Source organism: Prunus dulcis, chromosome 3, assembly GCF_902201215.1.
Source record: "Prunus dulcis chromosome 3, ALMONDv2, whole genome shotgun sequence".
Taxonomy (NCBI): Eukaryota; Viridiplantae; Streptophyta; class Magnoliopsida; order Rosales; family Rosaceae; genus Prunus; species Prunus dulcis.
Genome location: NC_047652.1, coordinates 5,866,060 through 5,886,627, shown reverse-complemented (window position 1 = coordinate 5,886,627; position 20,568 = coordinate 5,866,060). Strand labels below are relative to the sequence as shown.

General features: G+C 45.0%; 3 protein-coding genes across 4 annotated transcripts; 2 read left to right on the top strand and 1 right to left on the bottom strand.

Annotated features, from left to right (window-relative positions):
- The first annotated feature begins 19 nt into the window (after positions 1 to 19).
- LOC117622423 (putative pentatricopeptide repeat-containing protein At3g11460, mitochondrial) lies at positions 20 to 18,497 on the top strand. Of its 2 annotated transcripts, XM_034353089.1 has the most exons (3): positions 50 to 405; positions 1,120 to 1,356; positions 1,437 to 2,019. In XM_034353089.1, exons 2-3 carry the CDS (start codon positions 1,144 to 1,146, stop codon positions 1,860 to 1,862), a joined length of 639 nt encoding a protein of 212 aa, XP_034208980.1. In that variant the 5' UTR covers positions 50 to 405; positions 1,120 to 1,143; the 3' UTR covers positions 1,863 to 2,019. The 2 variants fall into 2 exon arrangements, with proteins under 2 accessions (XP_034208979.1, XP_034208980.1); XM_034353088.1 differs by lacking the exons at positions 1,120 to 1,356; positions 1,437 to 2,019 and adding an exon at positions 16,604 to 18,497 and having other exon boundaries at positions 20 to 405.
- On the bottom strand, positions 3,083 to 4,825 carry LOC117621615. The gene is made up of 2 exons (XM_034352183.1): positions 4,004 to 4,825; positions 3,083 to 3,877 (listed from the first exon to the last, which is right to left on the bottom strand). Exons 1-2 carry the CDS (start codon positions 4,823 to 4,825, stop codon positions 3,083 to 3,085), a joined length of 1,617 nt encoding a protein of 538 aa, XP_034208074.1.
- LOC117621614 (pentatricopeptide repeat-containing protein At4g25270, chloroplastic-like) lies at positions 15,707 to 17,290 on the top strand. The gene is made up of 2 exons (XM_034352182.1): positions 15,707 to 15,761; positions 16,845 to 17,290. Exons 1-2 carry the CDS (start codon positions 15,707 to 15,709, stop codon positions 17,288 to 17,290), a joined length of 501 nt encoding a protein of 166 aa, XP_034208073.1.
- Positions 18,498 to 20,568: the final 2,071 nt, after the last annotated feature.

The window sequence follows — 20,568 nt, the reverse complement described above, 5'->3', positions numbered from 1 at the left end:
TCATGAGAGAGTTTGGGGTAACCATAATTTCTCCTTCATACGGGAACCATAATTTGGTAATCAGATATTCTCATTTTGCTTGGGCTCAAATAACGGGCTTAACCCACGGGTTGGCCCAAATTGATATAAGATTCTTCTTCAACTGAACATTAATTCATCGTCGACTATCTCGTCTGCAGCTCCCATGGCTTCCACTTCCCGCAACACTAGCCTACTATAGAAAGTGCTGCAACTCTCTCTCTCTCTCTCTCTCTCTGAGATTTCCACTCTGTCTTTACTGTCTTTCCTGGAGAATCCATTGAAGAGTTCCGATAACACTAAGCTAGCGCTCACACCAAATAAGCCACTGAGCAAGAGATTAGAATCTAGGAAGTTGAATTGGACGCTTCCATTCAGGCCCTGGAGGTTTGTTATTTTTGCTTTGATTTCATTTGTTACTTTTGTGCATTCTAGGTTGATTTATTGTAGTTTTTTTTTCTCCCTCTGAATTGATTGTATTTGCCTGTTGTTTTTATGTTGTGAAATAGTGTAATTACTGATAATGTGGATGCAATTACTTAATTTTTTAAAAAATCTAATTCACATTTAAGCATGATATTCCATAAGAATGTGGATGATTTGCGTAGTGCTTACTTTTATTGGTAATTTTAGAGATGGGTAAAAATCAATCAAGGAATCATGTGCTTTGCCTATCAATTCACACAAGGCAGGAAAAATGAAATTATAAAGCAAGCTGATCAAATCATCTTTAATAGGCTTTCATATGGTCAATGAATTTACTTCAAGGAATGTTCTTCACATTGCTCTTCAGGAAAGCAAGGGTCAAAAATACTCAATACAAAAGCTCAATAGTTATATTTGGAGATGATAATTGGTACCGTGAAATACGCACCGGCTGCACCACTATATAAACAGTTTTAGGCTCCATACCTGTTTTGTTTGAGTTCAAGTGACACAGGAAACAATCTTGATTTCTGTAGGTTAGCATTATGTCCCCACAATGCGCATTCATCGTTGATTTAATTCTGTTGATACCATACTATCCTTTACCACCTGTTAATATGTATATGTCCTGTTCATTAACAAACATGAAACATTTGCCTCACTCTATAATTTTAGTTTGAGATTGGAAGTCCCTTCGGCATGGAGGACGTGTTTGCTGAAGGGGTGGAGAAGGTGAACTTCGGCAGGCTACGCCAGCAGAAGAAGGAGGTGAACCTGACTATGCACCGACAGGAGGTGCCTTTGGTGAACGTCTTCCTGGAAGGCGTGAAGAGTGATCCTGAGGCTCTGGCAAGGACCCCAGCCTCTTCCTTCATAGACCGGGCCCAAAAGACGATCCTCACCTCTGCCTATGTAAGTGTTAGGCCTTCTTGTGTGCATTTTTTTTTTGGATTATTCTTGTTTGGGTTGACTGACGTTGTTTTGTTTTGCAGGCCTTTGGCGAGATGTATGTCAGCATGGCCAAGGCGGACAAAGAGATCCAGAGGCTGAAGAGGCGTGATGAGCTGGCCAAGAGCAAGATGGCGGAGGCGCAGGAGGCCATCCGAGAGAAGAACTCCCTGCTGGTGCAAAAGGCGGCCCTGGCCAAGGAGGTGGAGGAGTTGAAGAGGTCGAAGGCCGAGGAGGTGGCTGCTGCCCGAGTCGAGGCGATCGAGTCCTTCCGAACCTCAGAGGAGCTGAAGAGCTACATCATGGACCGACTAGTGGATGAGCAGCTTCGCTGGGAAGATAGGTTGGTTAGGTTCAACCCCTCGGTTGAGATTAACTTTGACATGAGTGGCGAGCCTCCTGCTGATGCTAGCGTCTCGACACTAGAGGCGGAGCACGCCACTGAGGATGCCCCTTCGACCGAGTCTTGAAGGCGTTGCCTTCGTTATGTATTCTAACTGATGTACTATAGTTATTTTGTTGGAACACTTTGCCTTGCGCGGAGCAAGGTTATTTATTTTTGTTGTGTATGAACACTTTTCCTTGCGTGGAGTAAGGTTGTTTTGATTTATGATATGAGACTTGGTATGATATCAATTATGCTAGTAAAAATAATAACCATGTGAGTGCATGAGAATGAGCCGGAGTCAGGCATTTCATTGAAATAGGTGCCGAAAGGCAGAAGGTACAAGAGTTCTAGGGTCTAGATACGTTTACTCCTACCTTATAGTAAATGCTCAAGACCAAAGTATTGTTCTAGGGTCTAGATATGTTTACTTGTGGTAGTACTTGAGGTGGTTAGCGTTCCAGGGATGAGGCAGCGTCTTGCCTGTGGGATCGCGAATCTGATAAGTGCCGGGGCGGCAGATTTTGATAATCTCATAAGGACCCTCCCATGCAGGGCCGAGGGTACCTTCGGTAGGATTTTTGGTAGCCAAGGAAACCTTGCGCATGACCCAGTCCCCCATTTTGAAAGCGTGGGGCTTGACCCGGGAGTCGTAATATTTGGCGATGCGTTGTTTGTACGCGACATTGCGCATGCTTGATTGGTCACGGAGCTCGTCGATGAAGTCGAGGTTGAAGGCTAACTGCTCGTCATTGGTCTCGGCATCGTAAGTGGAGGTTCAGTATATGGGCTGGCCAATCTCTACCGGTGCCACGGCCTCGGTTCCAAATGAGAGGGAGAACGGCGTTTCACCGATGGATGTGCGGAAGGTGGTGCGGTAGGACCAGAGTACTTCCGGGAGTAGTTCTGGCCAGCAGCCCTTGGCTTTGTCAAGTTTTGTCTTGAGGGTCTTCTTGATAATTTTGTTCACGGCTTCGACCTAGCCATTGGACTGAGGATGGGCTGGGGAGGCGAAACACAGACGAATCTTGAGGTCAGAATAAAATTGTTTGAATTTGGCATTGTCAAATTGCCGGCCATTGTCTGTGACGATGGAGTTGGGGATGCCGAAGCGACATACAATACTTTGCCACACAAAGGTTTCGATGCGTGCTGCAGTGATGGTGGCCAAGGCCTCGGCCTCAGCCCACTTGGTGAAGTAGTCTACGGCCACAACTGCATATTTGACTTGGCCCTTGCCCTCTGGCATCGGTCCAATGAGATCCAGTCCCCATTGGGCAAATGGCCAAGGACTGACCATGGCTGTCAATGGTTCGGCCGGGAGTTGTGGAATGTTGGCAAATCTCTGACACTTGTCGCATTTCTGGGTGAAGGCCTGGGCGTCAGTGTGGAGTGAAGGCCAGAAGTATCCTTGGCGGATTGCCTTATGGGCCAGCGAGCGTGCGCCCGAGTGGTTACCGCAGATGCCTTCATGGATTTCTCGGAGGACATAGTGACCCTCTCTGGAGTCAGGCATCGGAGGTAAGGAAGGCTGAAACCCCGCTTGTATAAGGAGCCGTTAATGATTAGGTATCGGGCAGAGCGATGGCGAACGCGTCGTGCCTCGGCCGAATTAGCCGGTAGTGTTTGGTTCTGCAAAAACTGGAGGATGGGGTCCATCCATGTAGGGCTGTGATCAATGGTGCAGATGAGTGGGGCTTGTGTGCTGGGCTGGTCCAAAAACTCGATGTAGATGTGGCAACCTTTTCCCTGCTCCAAGGCTGATGCTAACCTGGCTAATGCATCGGCGTGGCTATTCTCAGAGCGTGGCACTTGTTTGATAGAGTGGGCATGGAAGGCTGCCAGCAAGTGCCTAGCGTGCTGGAGGTAAGCCGTCATAGAGGCATCCTTGGCCGTGAAGTCCTGGTTGACCTGGTGGACAACGAGCTGTGAGTCGCTAAATATCTGAATTTGTTTGGCGTCCATATCTTTGGCTAGTCGAAGTGCAGCTAAGAGTGCTTCATATTCAGCCTGATTGTTGGAGGCTTGGAATTTGAAGCGGAGGACGTATTCGAGGGCAACCTTGTCTAGGGAGACGAGAACGAGGCCGGCCCCACACCCCTTGGCATTAGAAGAGCCATCTACAAATAAGGTCCATAGGGGCTGGGTGAGGTCGAGAGTGCTTTTGCTGGGGGTTTGGTCCTGGCTCGGAGAGAGATTGGGTTCGGTTATGAGCTAGGTAGCTACTGGAGCTTGGGGCTCCGTGAATTCGGATAAGAAGTCAGCAACGGCCTGCCCCCTTATAGCCGGGCGGGGTTTGTAATGAATATCAAACTCGCCAAGTTCGATGGCCCACTTAACCAGCCTCCCAGAAGTTTCTGGTTTCTGCAACACCTGTCGGAGCGGTTGGTTGGTTAAGACATGGATGGTGTGAGCTTGGAAATATGGTCGGAGGCGTCTAGCCGAGACGACCAGGGCGAACGCCAATTTTTCGATGTCTGGGTACCGAACTTCGGCATCTTGCAATGCCTTACTGACATAATGCACTGGGTGTTCCGCGTTATCCTTTGATCGAATGAGCACAGAGCTAACAGCCGAAGCTGAGATGGAGAGATAAATCAAGAGGATGTCTCCGTGCTCAGAGGTTGACAATAAAGAGGCCCGGCCCATATACTCCTTGAGCTCGGTGAAAGCCATGTCACACTCGGCAGTCCAGGTGATGTTTTGCTTGGTGCCTTTAAGGGCCTTGAAGAATGGGGCACAGCGGTCAGTGGCTTTGGAGATAAATCTGGTCAGGGCTGCGACACGCCCTGTAAGGCTTTGGATATCCTTGACCGTCTTAGGTATTGTCATGTCTAAGATGGCCTGGATCTTTTCTGGATTGGCCTCAATACCCCTCTGGCTAATCATGAAGCCAAGGAATTTGCCGAAAGCCACCCCGAATGCACATTTGGTAGGGTTAAGCCTCATTTTGTACTGCTTCAGGATGGCGAACATGGCAAAGAGGTTGGGGATGTATTTGTCAGCTATGCGACTCTTGACTAGCATGTCGTCGACATATACCTCCATGGTATTGGCAATCAGTGGGGTGAAGAGGTGATTCACCAAACGCCGATATGTAGCCCTAGCGTTCTTGAGGTCAAAGGTGACAGGACCCGACCCAATTTCCCCTTTGGAATCCGAGTCGAATCCTGTGCGTGTCCGACATCTGGCGAATGTCGGGCACAAAAGACCTTTTTACCCTTCTCGTCTCAAATTCTTTTCAGATTTCCCTTAGACTGCTGCCGAAATTTCGGCAGAGTCTCCCCTGTATTTTGACCAATCCCAAAATTTTTCACATGTTAAATAATCAATAAATTCACACCAACTGCCAGAATATCTCAAATAACCCATCTCAACTCTAGTTTCACAGTTTCAACTAGATATCAGAGCATTTTCTAAGTTTTAGAGTTTCAAGGATTTTCTACAAAACTCTACCTTACGTGGTGACGCGGAAGCTTTGAATGGCCCGGTGGTGGATCCCGCGTACTTCTATGGCCTGGGGGCGAAAAACAAGTTGAAAAGGTGAGCGGACAAAAATAATGTTCTTGAAAACAATTTTATAAACATAATAACCCCCATTTAAAAATAAGAAGAAGTCTAAATTGAGGGTTTGTCTAGATTTCAATACAGGGTATTCAAATAAGCATGTAAAAACCTACTGATGACTGTGCTTGTATAACTGAACAAATATGTAAAGATATAAATGCACGAATATCAAGAAACTGATATAAAATAACTGAAAGTCATACTTGAATAAAAGAAAACTCAAATCCTCTGAAAATTACCACCTATTTGTACCCCTGTCATGTCCGTCAATTCCCCTGGCAGGTCTCGGGCGCCACGCAGTCTACCCGAGCCTCAAACTGGCGAAATCAGGGGACTATGATCAGCTTGATCCGCCGGCAGATTCCTCGATGACACCAAGTTAGCTCTAGTCGCTCTGGCAGGATGCAGGGGACCGTAGTCAGCCTGATCCGCAATCCTGGCAGGTCTCGGGGACACGAAGTCAGCCGAGCCGCAAATCCTGGCAGGTCTCGGGACACCAAGTCTGCCGAGCCGCAAATCCTGGCACTCACGGTCCGAGCGTCCCCGAAACTCGGGAGGCAAAGTCAAGTGCACTGACATAAACTGAAATCGGACTGGATGTCCGTAGACATCGGTCCAACTGTGGGTAATCACCAAAGAAAATGGGTACGAGGTGGTTTTTAAAATAAATTCCTTTAGAAAAATCTGATTTATAACTGAAATCTCAAATTGTGCTGCTATTTCATCTGCCATAAGCCTCAAACTCTGTTTTCTATAACTGGTAAATAAGCAGCACAGACTTATAGAACTATTACTGTACTAATCATGTTCGGAACCACAATAAAGCTTACTCAAGATCAAATAAAGAAATTTATTCAAATAAACTCATTTATATAAAATCAATATAAAATCACTTATGAAATCTTCTTTATAGAAATCCTTTATATAACTCATTTATATAAAATAATTCATGAAAGAAAGTCCACTCACTAGTGGTCCGAGCTAGCTGGACCCTTCGAAGGTCCCTCCTGTGGGTTAGCTGGACTCCTGATGCCTTACTCGATCGATTTGGTGGAGAATTGAAGGAGAAATTCGAGCTGCAAGTTCGGGTGGATTCGGACGAACATCCGTCGGAAAACATGGTTTTCGGATCAGCTCCGGGCGGCCCAAGGGTGGAGGTCGGTCAGGTTTTGACGGCGAGAGGGAGGCGGACCCGATGGTACCCACGGCGGAGATCAGCTCGGACTGTGGTGGCCGGGCCGTCGCCGAGAAGGTGAAGGGTCGCAATGATCGGGTGCGACGGGAGAGAAAGAGAGAAGAGAGAGTAAGTGACGGGGGAGAGGAGAGAGAAGGGATAAAAATCTGACTTTTTGGCCAAATTATCATTTTGCCCTTCGCGGTATTTAGACCATATCTTCTTCGTTACAGCTCCGATTCGGGTCTACTCCGTGTCTACGAACTCGTTTCGCCACGCTCTACGCAATGGCGTAAGCGAAATTCCCAAATTCTTTCTTGATTAAAAAGTCAAATTTTCTCCCATTAAAATATGCGAGGGCAAACTTGTCTTTTTGCTAAAAGATATTTTCCTTACTTTTTAGATATTTTCTTTCTTTTTAGATATTTTGTTTTGGGTTATTACAATTCACCCCCTTATAAAAATTTCGTCCTCGAAATTTACGTCTCTGTTATTTTAAGCGAGGTAAGGATTACTTCTGCATCTGCAACTCCGGTTACTACACTGCATAAATCACTGAAAGCTCATCACTTTCCCTTCCAAACTCTGAACTGCTTGTTTTCTACACATTCTATAATCTTATTGGGCCCGGTACAGCTAGGATTTGGCTCCCTGGCTTCTTTTAGCTGAGTCCAACTGGAACATAATCTGGATTTTTAATTCTGTACCGTAGGGACTGGTACTCCATAGCATCGTAAAACCCTATCTGTGAAAATTCTTACCAATTTGTTCAGACTATACTTGGTTCTCACCTGCGGAACATATACAGACTTACTAAATCGATTCGTGATTTTCTACACTCCACCCTGCCTCCTCTATGTTCAAGGAGGCTGAACACAAAATCCATCGTAAGTTCCTCCTACTTCCTTTCAGAACTCAAAGGTAATTGCAAGAACCTTGCTGATTCTTGTCGCGGGGCTATTCCTTTCTGCTAAGTTCTATCATTCCTTTCATCATAAGAAGTTCCTTGAAGATCTCTATTTTGAACCTTTGCTTTTCATGTCATATAATTCAACCTTCTACTTGTAGAAATCAAATCAAGATCCTGAAATTAACTTGTAAATATTCGAGTTCATTAGTACTGATTTTCCTTGACAAATCATTAACAGTACTTTCTGATTATTAATATCCAACTCAACTTTTTGTCTTACTATCACTGATAATCTATCTCCTTCGGAGATAAGCCACTTCTTCCTGAGAATTCCATACTGAGTGTATCTATATCCTCTGACCATTTTCTCCGTCTCAAGTTTTCTTCCTCCTGTATAAAGAAATTTGGTAACCTCTTGTGATCTGTAAGGATTTTGTATATTTCTTCATAAAGGACGGCCACCAACCTTACTAAGCCAGACTTTACTGTGACCCGTTCCAAATCATGAATAGTATGCTTCGATTTATGCTTCTTCCGTTGTTGAGGTACATAAGCACTTACTCTACCATACTGCATCTACACAAACCTCAGTTCTTATGGCAAATAATACTGTAGCATAACAAATTCTCCCTATCCTCCTGCAGTGCTGAAATTGAAGTAGTGGTTGGCCTGCTCTTAAGTTTAACATCCTCCTCTTCTCACTGATCTGACCACACCAATTAACTTCTTTCTTTTCTAAAGGATGAACAACGTCGCCATGGTGGATAACCTTTTTACAGGGCGACAGTAAGAATCGACTTACCTAGAAAATCCTGTATCTCAGTAGCACTGATTGGTCGTAACTAAATTTGCTACTGTTTTAATCTTTGAGGATCAACAAAATACTTTTAACCGAAATTATGTGTTCCAAGAAACTCACTCTTTCCATCCAACATACACACTTCTGAGCTTGGCATAGAGTTACTATCTTCTCAAAGTCCACCACCCAAAGTTCAAATACTCCTGATGTGCCTTCTGTTTCTTCGAATACACTCAAAGGTTATTTAGCTACGTGATCATGAGGCGATCTCTCTACCGCCCAGACATTCTATTCACAGGGGGGTCCAAACTACTACTGGCACATCGCTTAATTCTCTATAGTATGACCAGAAACTCACAGTACCCATACCTTATTCTCTAATTCATTACTGGAATTATCTAAGCCTCATACTGTTTGTTAGAAAATCCCTTAGCATTCCTTACTTATTAAACAATTCCTTAATGTGAAATTGTGAACTTCAATCTCTGTATTATGATTTTGGCCGGCTGCCTTAAGTCCAAGTACAACCTCATGCTAATATCTCCTTCCTTAAATAACTTTAGAACACTTCAATGAAGAAAATCTTAAGCTAAATGATCCTCTTCACGATTAATTTCTGCAATTAAGTCTTTAACTCTTTCACTTACTGGTGTCATTTTATACTTTATCCGAGAAATAAGTTCCATTCCTGCAGCGGGCTTAAGAATAAACTTGATCTCCTAATGAAAGGTAACTCTGCGATATGGTATCTGATCAAATCAGTTCAACCCTAAGATAACATCCAGTCAACCATGCCGGAGAGGAATTCAATCCGTAACTGCAGTAAATAATGCTCATACTTCCTACTGAGTCGGGTTATACTATCTATCTGCAGGTTTAAAATTGTTACTACATCCCTTCGGCTGACTGCTTCCTCAACCAGCCATACTGATCTGGGTCCATCACTAAACAGAGCTCCCATCAACTGTGGTATTTCCTGTAACTTACCTTGCATACTTGTTTTGCTGTACCAATGGTCTTTTTATACTAAGGGAACAGCGGAAATCCTTTTTGAAAGGTCTAGACTGTCCATAATATTATCCTTCAGTAGTACTCCTCTAGCAGGGCCAGGATTCATGCCTACCACACCTGGCACATTAGGGTACCTTCTCCTGTTAGGGTATGACAACAATTGTCTTTCGATACTCCTGGCTATACTAGTCTCGGAACGATTTCCAATACTACTACCCTGACTGGTACCTTCACTGGAACTAGATCCAGGTCGGCAGCCTCTATACCTACAGCCATTCGATGACCGGAAACTATGATCACTACTGTAGTATCTTTCTTAAACTCTTCTTGATTAATGCTACCTTTTTCCAAATACTGTGCACAAAGTGCACCCCATGGTCTGCCCATTATTTGACTGGGGCAGAAATCACCATGGCACCAAAATTGACTAACTATTAACTGATCACAATACCTTGAATGGAGGCTTTTAGCCTTATCACAACTAGGTATTACCTCTTACTTCCCAGTCTCTATGAGTAGAAAACTATACGTAAAATCTTTTTCTCATATTCTGATCCAGTCATTATCCTCTATTCTGCTGCAAAAACTGCTGCATTCACACCTTCTGTAGACTTGTAGATAAGACTGACTATCACATCCGGTTCTGAAATGCTTGTCCAATACAAGTCAAAGAATTCTATTATCGTTCTTAACCAAATCCCATCAATACTCTACTTTTTTGTGAAATAGCCAGAACCTCCCAAATCTACTCTACTCCTTCAATTTAATCCTCTTTTTACCACTCGGTACCACCATTATCCCAATTTATAACTCTCAATCCTTTTTACTGGATCCACCTATCTCACTGATGGATCTCTGGCTGACTAAAGCCTGAGCTAACACTTCCAGGGTCTACTGAGTGTTAGGATCTCCCTGCCTCCTAAGTACAGTAGGTACGACTCCTGACGAGCCTTTACAAAAGATTACTCTGCCGGTTCAGATACCGGTGCAGTTCCTTTCTGATTTGGGAATCTCATCCACTTACATCGAGATAACTATCTAATTTTCCTATGGATACCACCACCTTTTGGGCCCCATTTGAAAGAAAACGAGGATGCACCGAGTGCAAAGTCTACAGGAAGTAAAACCTATGCTCTGATACCAAATTGACAGGACTCGACCCAATTTCCACTTTGGAATCCGAGTCGAATCCTGTGCGTGTCCGACATCGGCCGAATGTCGGGCACAAAAGACCTTTTTACCCTTCTCGTCTCAAATTCTTTTCAGATTTCCCTTAGACTTCTGCCGAAATTTCGGCAGAGTCTCCCCTGTATTTTGACCAATCCCAAAATTTTTCCACCTGTTAAACAATCAATAAATTCACACCAACTGCCAGAATATCTCAAGTAACCAATCTCAACTCTAGTTTCTCAGTTTCAACTAGATATCAGAGCATTTTCTAAATTTTTCAGGGTTGTAAGGATTTTCTACAACACTCTACCTGATTTTGAGGCGCGGAAGCTATGAATGGCCCGGTGGTGGATCCCGCGTACTTCTATGGCCTGGGGGCGAAAAACAGATTAAAAAAAATGTGAGTGGACAAAAATAATGTTCTTGAAAACAATTTTATAAACATAATAACCCCCATTTAAAATAAGAAGAAGTCTAAATTGAGGGATTGTCTAGATTTCAATATAGAGTATTCAAATAAGCATGTAAAAACCCTCTTGATGATTTGTGCTTGTATAATCGAACCAATATGTAAAGATATAAATGCGAATATCATAAAAATTGATATAAAATCGAAAGTCATTTGAAATCCCTATCTATTTGAAAACTCAAATCCTCGAAAAAATACCACCTAGCCGCATCATGTCGAGTCAATTCTCGGCAGGTCTCGGGCGCCACGGACACCAAAACCGGCGGAAATCAGGGGACTATATGATCAGCCGATCCGCCAAGCCGATGACACCAAGTCATTTTCGGTCGCTTCGGCATGACACCAAGTCGGCGATCTGCAATCTGGCGATCCGCCGGGGACGAGTCAGTCGAAATCGGCGAGCCGGCCAATCCTGGCAGGTCTCGGGGACACCAAGTCTGCCGAGCCGCAAATCCTGGCACTCACGGTCCGAGCGTCCCCGTAACTCGTGAGGCAAAGTCAAGTGCACTGACATAAACTGAAATCGGGTCGGATGTCCGTAGACATTGGCCCAACTCTGGGTAATCACCAAAGAAAATGGGTACGAGGTGGGTTTAAAATAAATTCCTTTAGAAAAAGAAAATCTGATTAATAACTGAAATCTCAAATTGTGCTGCTATTTCAACTGATTCCAATCTCAAATTCTGTTTCTATAACTGGTAAATAAGCAGCACAGATTTATAAAACTATTACTGTACTAATCATGTTCGAAACCACAATAAGGTTTACTCAAGATCAAATAAAGAAATTTATTCAAATAAACTCATTTATAAAAACTAATTTATATAAAATCAATATAAAATCACTTATGAAATCTTACTTATAGAAATCCTCTATATAACTCATTTATATAAAATAATTCATGAAAGAAAGTCCACTCACTGCTGGTCCGAGCTAGCTGGACCCTTCGAAGGTCCCTCCTGTGGGTTAGCTGGACTCCTGGTGCCTTACTCGATCGATTTGGTGGAGAACTGAAGGAGAAATTCGAGCTGGAAGTTCGGGTGGATTCGAACGAACATCCGTCGGAAAACATGGTTTTCGGATCAGCTCCGGGCGGCCCAAGGATGGAGGTCGGTCAGGTTTTGACGGCGAGAGGGAGGCGGACCCGATGGTACCCACGGCGGAGATCAGCTCGGACTGTGGTGGCCGGGCCGTCGCCGAGAAGGTGAAGGGTCGCAATGATCGGGTGCGACGGGAGAGAAAGAGAGAAGAGAGAGAAAGTGACGGGGGAGAGGAGAGAGAGGGGATAAAAATCTGACTTTTTGGCCAAATTATCATTTTGCCCTTCGCGATATTTAGACCATATCTTCTTCGTTACAGCTCCGATTCGGGTCTACTCTGTGTCTACGAACTTGTTTCGCCACGCTCTACGCAATGGCGTAAACGAAATTCCCAAATTCTTTCTCGATTAAAAAGTCAAATTTTCTCCCGTTAAAAAATGCGAGGGCAAACTTGTCTTTTTGCTAAAAGATATTTTCCTTACTTTTTAGATATTTTCTTTCTTTTTAGATATTTTGTTTTGGGTTATTATAAAAGGGCATCACTTTATAGCAGTAGAGGCCGCGGTCCGTAATGAAAGAGGTGTATGCCTGATCTTCGGGGTGCATGAAGATCTGGTTGTAACCTGAATAAGCATCCATGAAGCTAAGGAGGGCGTGGCCCGCCGTGGCGTCGACTAGCTGGTCAATGCGGGGTAGGGGGAAGCTGTCCTTTGGGCAGGCCCGATTAAGGTTGGTGTAATCGACACACATGCGCCAGCCCTTTCTTGGTTTACGAACCATCACGATATTGGCCAGCCATGTAGGATAGTTAACCTCCCTAACGAATCTGATACTACTCAATCGATCCACCTTCGCCCTCATGGCCTCATAGCGCTCGGGGTCATAAGCGCGACGCTTCTATCGGACTGGTCGGACGGCAGGATTGACGCTAAGCATATGAGATATGATGTCTGGTGATACGCCAGGCATGTCATTGTAGGACCATGCGCCGACCAGGTCAGAACGAAGCTCTGGCGAGATGGAGGTGCCGATCCGAACTTGTCGATTCGGGATATCATCATATAGGGTAACCAGCTCCAGGTCTTCTACAGGTTCGGCCTGCAGTGTGATAGACTCTTCTCTTGGGTCCTCAGGTGGTTCTGTGCCAGCTTGAGGAGGGGCGGGAGCCTTGGTTACGGCAAGGGCTTTACTCCTATGTTGGCGATTGGTGGATTTGACTGCTGAAGCATAGCAGCTTTGGTCGCCGTGCACCGTGCCTGGGCCATTAGGTGTAGGGAACTTCAACAGCAGCATATGTGTGGAAATAAAAGCCCTCATTTGGGCCATGGCTGGGTGGCCGAGGATGACGTTGTAGGCTGTGGGGCAATCGACGATAAGGAAGGGGGTAATGATCGTCGTCTGTTGGGGTGCGGCCCCAATTGATATAGGAAGATGAATGCTGCCAATGGACTGGACCACATCACCCAAGAAGCTCACAAGGGGTGTGATGCTTCGGTCGAGTAGGTGAGACGGGACCTGGAGTTCATTGAAGGCGTCGGCAAACATCACACTGACCGAGCTGCCAGTGTCCCCCAGGATACGCCCAACGTCGAAGTTAGAAATGTCAGCATGGATAATGAGTAGGTCATCATGGAGGAGGATTACACCACGCTCCTCCTCCTTGCAGAAGGTAATGGGGGCCCAGCCAGACCTTTGGATCTTCGGCAAGCGTCCCTGCTCGCTGCTGAAGACCTGGTGCGCATAGGTGGAGCGGACATAATGTTTGATGGAGTTTCTAGAGGTGCCAGCCAGGGTAGGACCTCTACTGATGGTGGAGATCATGTTGATCTGTCGTTGGTGAGGGTTAGGCGGGGGCGGTATGTTGCGTACATAGTTGTCCAGCTTCTCCTCACGGATGAGCCCTTCAATTATGTTGCGCAACGCAACACAAGATTCGGTGTCATGACCCCCGTGTTTGGCATAGGCTTGCTGGATGGTCTCCTGGGGGGTGGCTTGGGGATGATGGGGGCTTCACGCACCAGAACGTTCTCATAGGTGGTGTTGAGGGCAGTAAAAACCTCGAACCTGGGCCTAGGTGTGAAGGAAAGTGGGGCCCGATCACCAGTCTTAGGAGGGTTGCCTCAGCTAAAGTGGTGGTGGTTGCCATGTCTGCCACGTTTGTTATTGCCGAAGGGATGTTGGTAGCTATCCTTCCGTTTTTTGTTGTTGGTTACCCTGGGTACTCGGGGCAGGGGTAGAATGCTGAGGTGGGGCTGAAACGGGTGCTGAAGCAGGTGGAGGATCATCGAAAGCATTGCGCGCCAGGTTGGCTGGGCCACGCTTGGAATTGAAGTATTCAGCCTTAGCATGGATCGCTGCCAGTTTCATTAGCTCTGTATATGTGTTCCAACTGTTGCTATGAACCAGGTAGTGGAAGTTGGACTCGTGGAGGCCGCTCTTAAAAGCACCGAAGGCAGAGCTAATGAAACAGGCAGCGGGAGTATTCGTGACTGAACTGAGCTGCATATTCCATAAGGGGTTCGTCCTCAGCCTGCCAAAGCATATACAAGTTGTCGGCAGAGTATATGCGATCAGTCTGGATCATAAAATGATCCAAGAACGTCTGCTTGAGATTATCGAATGAGTTGATAGTGCGGGGGTGGAGCCTATAGAACCAATTCAGGGCCGCGCCGCTGAGGGTGGAAGGGAAAAGGAGGCACATGCCTTCATCAGTGAGGCCTTTGCACCCAAGGGCAGATTGAAAGGAGTGGATGTGGGTGAGAGGGTCCTCCGTGCCAGTGTAGAAAGCGATGCGGAGTGGCTGGATATCTTTCTCCTGGTGGTAGTGGAGGATACATTCAGTAAAGGGCCCCGGTCGTGGTTTTGCCCAGAGGGGTTGATGGCTGCGATGTTGTTCGCTCTCCAGGCGCCGGACCTTTTCAAAGAGAAGCCTCATGGCTGGGTCGGCATGAGGAAGAGTTTCAGGTGCCAAAGGCCTGGGGACGGGGCAAACAGGGGCTGGGGAATGTTCCCAATCTTCCAGCGTCTCAGTGTGGTAAGTTGGCCAGGTCTCTAAATTATAGAATTCCCAACTGTCCGAGTCCCCGACACCTTCTCCGTCGGGTACGCTGACGGGGCCTGGCGAAGGGCCTAGGTGTGTCACCTGTGGGTCCTCGAGGTTGACAGGAATAAGGATCGGTCCTGGCTGACGGTCCGAGATGCGATCCCTGTAATCTTGGTAGATCCTAACTGGCTCATGAGGCCGGTCCTTCGGTGGGGGAACGCAAAGGAGTCGTGACTGGGTTAGCTCCGGATGAAGGTGGTCTTTACCCTTGCGGAGCCTAGATTGGGCCGGGGTGCTGTGGCTGGAATGTGCTGGCTAGTTCGGCTGAGTATGCCCAACGTTCTGGGTGAGGTCTTGTTGGGCATCCTGGGGGCGAGTCCTCTCTTGGTTCCGCTTTAGAACACGATAGTCATGCTCTAGCTCAGCATTCCGGCAAGGAAGATGCTCGTATTTCTCCGACATTTTAGTAATATTGTCGCAGAGGCGCTCCACTTCTGCCTGGAGAGTGGCATCTCCCGGAGATTTCCTTCGGGAAGTACCCTCGCGGGGGGTATGGTGCTGGGTATCGCGGCTATCCTCGGTCGGCATAGCAGAATGTGGGGTGAAGAAGAGGCGACGGGGGCTGAGGGGTGAAGGAGCCAGCTGGGCTGATAGAGAAAGAGGGGATTCAAGTGTCGAATTCCCACAGACGGCGCCAAACTGTTGATGCTCAAAATGGCCCGGCCAATATTGAGTCCAACTTAGTGATGAGATGTGCGGGGTCTTCAGCAGGGAAGAAGGCTGAGGCCCTTGGTAAAATAGGTTGGTGGGAGACCTGCAGAAGATAAAGTGGGAGAAGCAATCGGTAAGCTTCGGACACCGGTGTGGTGCCGGCCGAAGGCTCTTCGATGCCTAAGTCAGTTACAAGTGGTAAATCTGACAGAGTAACAGTAAAAGTGGGAGAATAGTTACCCTTTTTACTTGGGTACTGTTCCCTATTTATAGGGAGGTGAAAGTAGGAGGTTTGCACAAAGTTCCAATGTGGGACTTTGTGCAAGTCGTCGTGGTGGTGACACGTGTCCTGGGGATTAGGTTTGGCAGTTGGGAGTTTCGGCAAGTGTTTGGCACCTCGGAAGTGTGTCTTCCTTCGGCAGGGGAGAAGGCGTGGCTGCCTTGGTGCTAGTCGCTTTGATGCTGGGTCTGCTCGGTTCACTATGGTGTAAACAGATGTATAATACTCTATAGCTATCTTGCGCTCTGAACTATATTGTTTTGCTCTTTTCTTGTTAGAGCTTTATTGGAACTATTCAAGTGGGTGCTCTTTTGCATGCTTGTTATTCTTTTTCGTGTTACACACATAAGACTGCTATTATTTTTTCTTCAGGTTGGCATCTTGAAACAGATTTGATTGCTTTTTGGTGCTTATGGGGCAGATCAATTGTGTTTTATAACTAGTGCTGCTCCATGAGCATCATTCAGAATGCTTAGACTGATATATCAAATTTTCAAGTGGTTTTAGGACTTATCTTACAGTTTATGGCCACTGCCTTCCAAAAGTGATTGCAGTTATTTCATCTTTCATTGTTTTCCTTCTTTCTTATTTGGTTTTTTTATTTTTATTTTTAAATTTAATAAAAAATTCTAATTCTTGTGTCTGACCCAAGGTTTCAGGCTGCTCAGGAGTGCATGCACCTTGGACTACAAAATAGAGATATGTGCCTTGGACTATGAAAGTTGCATAGTCCAAAACTTAAAACCAATGCCAAAATTTCATGTGTGCTTATTCTGTCCGTCCACTCCTAAGAAAACTCAAACCTATTACCTCTGCCCCATTTCACTTCTGTCCCAGGAACTACCATTCCCTCCCTTTTAACTACTTTTTTAACTCTTGCTCTTCTTTTTCAGACCTTAAATGCATCCATGCTCTAATCTTCCAACATGGATCCAACCAAAACCTTCTCCTCTCCACAAAGCTTGTTACTTTGGCATCTTCCATGGCCCCTACCATGGACTATGCACGAAAACTGTTCGACACAATGCCCAAAAGGGATGCGTTTCTTTGGAACACTTTGATCAGGGGTTATGCTGATCGGGGTCCTTGCCATGAAGCCATAGTTTTGTACAGAAACATGCATCACAGTGGGTTGTCCCCTGATAACTATACTTTCCCTTTTGTGGTTCGCTCCTGCACAGTGCAGTTGGCTTTGAGGGAAGGGAAAGAAGTGCATTGTAACATTATTAAATATGGGTTTCATTCAGATGTGTTTGTTCAGAGCTCTTTGGTCAGTATGTATTCACAAAGTGGTGAAACTTTGAACTCAGAGTTTGTTTTCAGTGACATGATTGTGTAGTTTCTTGGACTGCAATGATAGCAGGCTATGTGCAAAATGGGTTCTATAAAGAAGGGTTATCTGTTTTGTGAGATATGGTGGCTTCAGGGACCCAACCAAATGTGGTTACGCTGGTCAGCATCCTCCCTGCTTGTGCTACTTTAAAATTTTTGGATTTAGGAAAACTAATCCATGGTTGCGGAATTAAAGTTGGTGTTGACTCAGATATGGCACTCATGAATGCTTTGATTGCATTTTATGGTAAGTGTGGGAATCTTGACACGGCAAGATCTTTATTCAAAGGGATGGTAGTAAGAAACCTGGTCTTGTGGAATGCAATGATCGCCGCTTATGAACAGAACAATGCAGGGACTGATGCAATAAAGCTCTTTCGTAGGATGCAAACTGAAAATGTAGAGTATGACTATATCACAATAGTCAGTCTTATTTCAGCCTGTGCTAGCTTGGGTGCACTGAACACTGGTAGATGGTTGCATGAGCTGGCTCGAATGAAGGGCTTTGGAACCAATGCTTCAGTCACAAATGCACTCATTGACATGTATGCTAAGTGCGGGAATATAGACCTAGCCAAGAATGTATTTCAGGGATTGCCTCATAAAAGTGTTGTGTCGTGGACATCTATAATAGGGGCATGTGCATCTCATGGTCATGGGGATGATGCTCTCATGCTTTTCTCAATGATGAAAGAACAGGGTACTAAACCAAATAGTTTCACTTTCACTGCTGTTTTGACTGCTTGTAGGCATGCGGGTCTAGTAGAAGAAGGGAGAAAGCACTTTGAGAGCATGATTAAAGACCACTCGATCTCCCCTGGCATAGAGCACTATGCTTGTATGGTTGATCTTCTTGGTTGTGCTGGTTGCTTGCTTGAGGCATATAAGTTTATTGAGACGATGCCGGTTGAGCCAGCTGCAGGTGTGTGGGGAGCTTTACTAAGTGCTTGCAGGATACATGGCAATGTTGAGCTAGCCGAACTTGTGGTAGCCCGCCTATCCCGTTTAGATACTCAAACTGTTACATCCTACGTTCTTATATCAAATATATACGCTGAAGCTAGTAGGTGGGAAGACGAAGCTAGGTTGAGGAACTTGATGAGAAAAAAGTTGTTGAAAAAGTTACCTGGGCAAAGTTCTGTTGAGGTAAATTGAAGATTTTATGCCTTTCTTTCAGGTTCAAGATCTCCGGCATCTTGCCTGACTTAAATTAATTGGATTTTTTTCATCGCTAAAGATCCCCGTCATATTTTTTAAGAAACAAAATAAAATTACAAAGATCCCGAGGAATTCCAATATTCCGAATATCTTTAACGGCTATAGAAGCCGGAAAATTAGAAAATCAAAATGGTTGTGCAAATTCATGTCCTTCAGCATATGAACCCGACTGTATATGTATATATAAAACAACACACTGATACATATTTAAACATGATAGATTGTTGGGTGTACATGTATAACCACAACCACACCCACCAACACCACACACACCCACCCCCCACCCCACCTCCCCAACCAAAACTAACATTGTTGCCATAAAAGTTTATGTAAACAAAGGTATGCTCAATTTCATGAGACACGTGCACAATATAATAGACTCAATGGAGCACATTTATGTTCATCTTTTTCTGTTCCCTAATGAAATTTTTGGCATGAGTCCTTGGTGGATCCTGCTTTTATTTATTTTTTTATTTTTATTTTTTGGTGACAGTTCGTGATGGATGGCCGCATCCAGCAGATCAGTTTGTTAAAGAAGATCCCATCCCACACTTACTCATTTTCTTATGTGAAAAAAGAGAGAAGAAAATCAGTATAAACAAATCAGTTTAGAGAATTTATTTCAACAAGAAACGTGTTTTTAATTAAATTCTTAAAGAAACAATTTTGCATGAGCTAATCTTATGAGAAGAATTTTTATGTAACTAGAATATTACTATAACGGTACATTAAGCCAATTACGCATTGCCATATGAGAAAGTATAAACACCCAGTAGTCCATAATTGACTTGAGATACGTCTCAAATCTAAGGCATAACACAATTAAATGTGCCTTTAATAATACTTAGATGCTACAAATGACAGGACCCGACCCAATTTTCGCTTTGGAATTCGAGCCAAGTCCGGTGCGTGTCTGACACCTGGCGAATGTCAGACACAAAAGACCTTTTTACCCTTCTTGCTTCAAATTTTCTTTAAAATTCCCTTAGACTTCTGCCGAAATTTCGGCAGAGTCTCCCCTGTATTTTGACCAATCCCAAAATTTTCCACCTTTTAAACAATCAGTACATCCATTCCAACAGCCAGAATATCTCACGTAACAGATCTCAACTCCATTTTTCCACTAATACTAGATATCAGAGCATACTCTAAAGTTTTCAAGGTTTCAAGGATTTTCTACAAAACTCTACCTTGGCGCGGAAGCTATGATTGGCCCGGCGGTGGATCCCGCGTACTTCTACGGCCTGGGGGTGAAAACAGTTTGAAGATGTGAGTGGACCAAACATGAGAATTTTTGAAAACAGTTTAACAATCATAATAACCCCCACTATAAAAAAATTGTTAAATAAGCTGAATACGTACTCTTCATTTAAAGCATACTAAACTCAAAGCATTCTATGTAAATCATATTCAAGCTCGATAAATTTTATTCAAAAGCACTGAAATCAAAGCTTGTATAAAACACTGAAACCAAACTTGTATAAAAGTACTGTACTCAAACCTTGTATAACTGAACAAAACTATATAAATGTATCAATGCCTGAAAAAATCAGAGAAGCTAGTATAAAATAGCTGAAAGTCATAACTGTATAAAAGAGCTTAAAATTCTTTAAAAATTACCACCTAATTGTACCCCTGTTTTATCCGTCAATTCCCTGGCAGGTCTCGGGCGTCACGCAGGCTACCCGAGCAGCAAACTGGCGAAATCAGGGGACTATGATCAGCCTGTCCCGCCGGCAGATTCCTCGGTGACACCAAGTCAGCTCGAGTCGCTCTGGCAGGATGCAGGGGACCGTAGTCAACCTGATCCGCAATCCTGGCAGGTCTCGGGGACACAGAGTCAGCCGAGCCGCAATCCCGGCAGGTCTCGGGACACCAAGTCTGCCGAGCCGCAAATCCTGGCACTCACGGTCCGAGCGTCCCCGAAACTCGTGAGGCAAAGTCAAGTGCACTGACATAACTGAAATCGGACTAGATGTCCGTAGACATCGGTCCAACTCTGGGTAATCACCAAAAATTAATGGGTACGAGGTGGTTTTAAAATAAAATCCTTTAGAAAAATCTGAA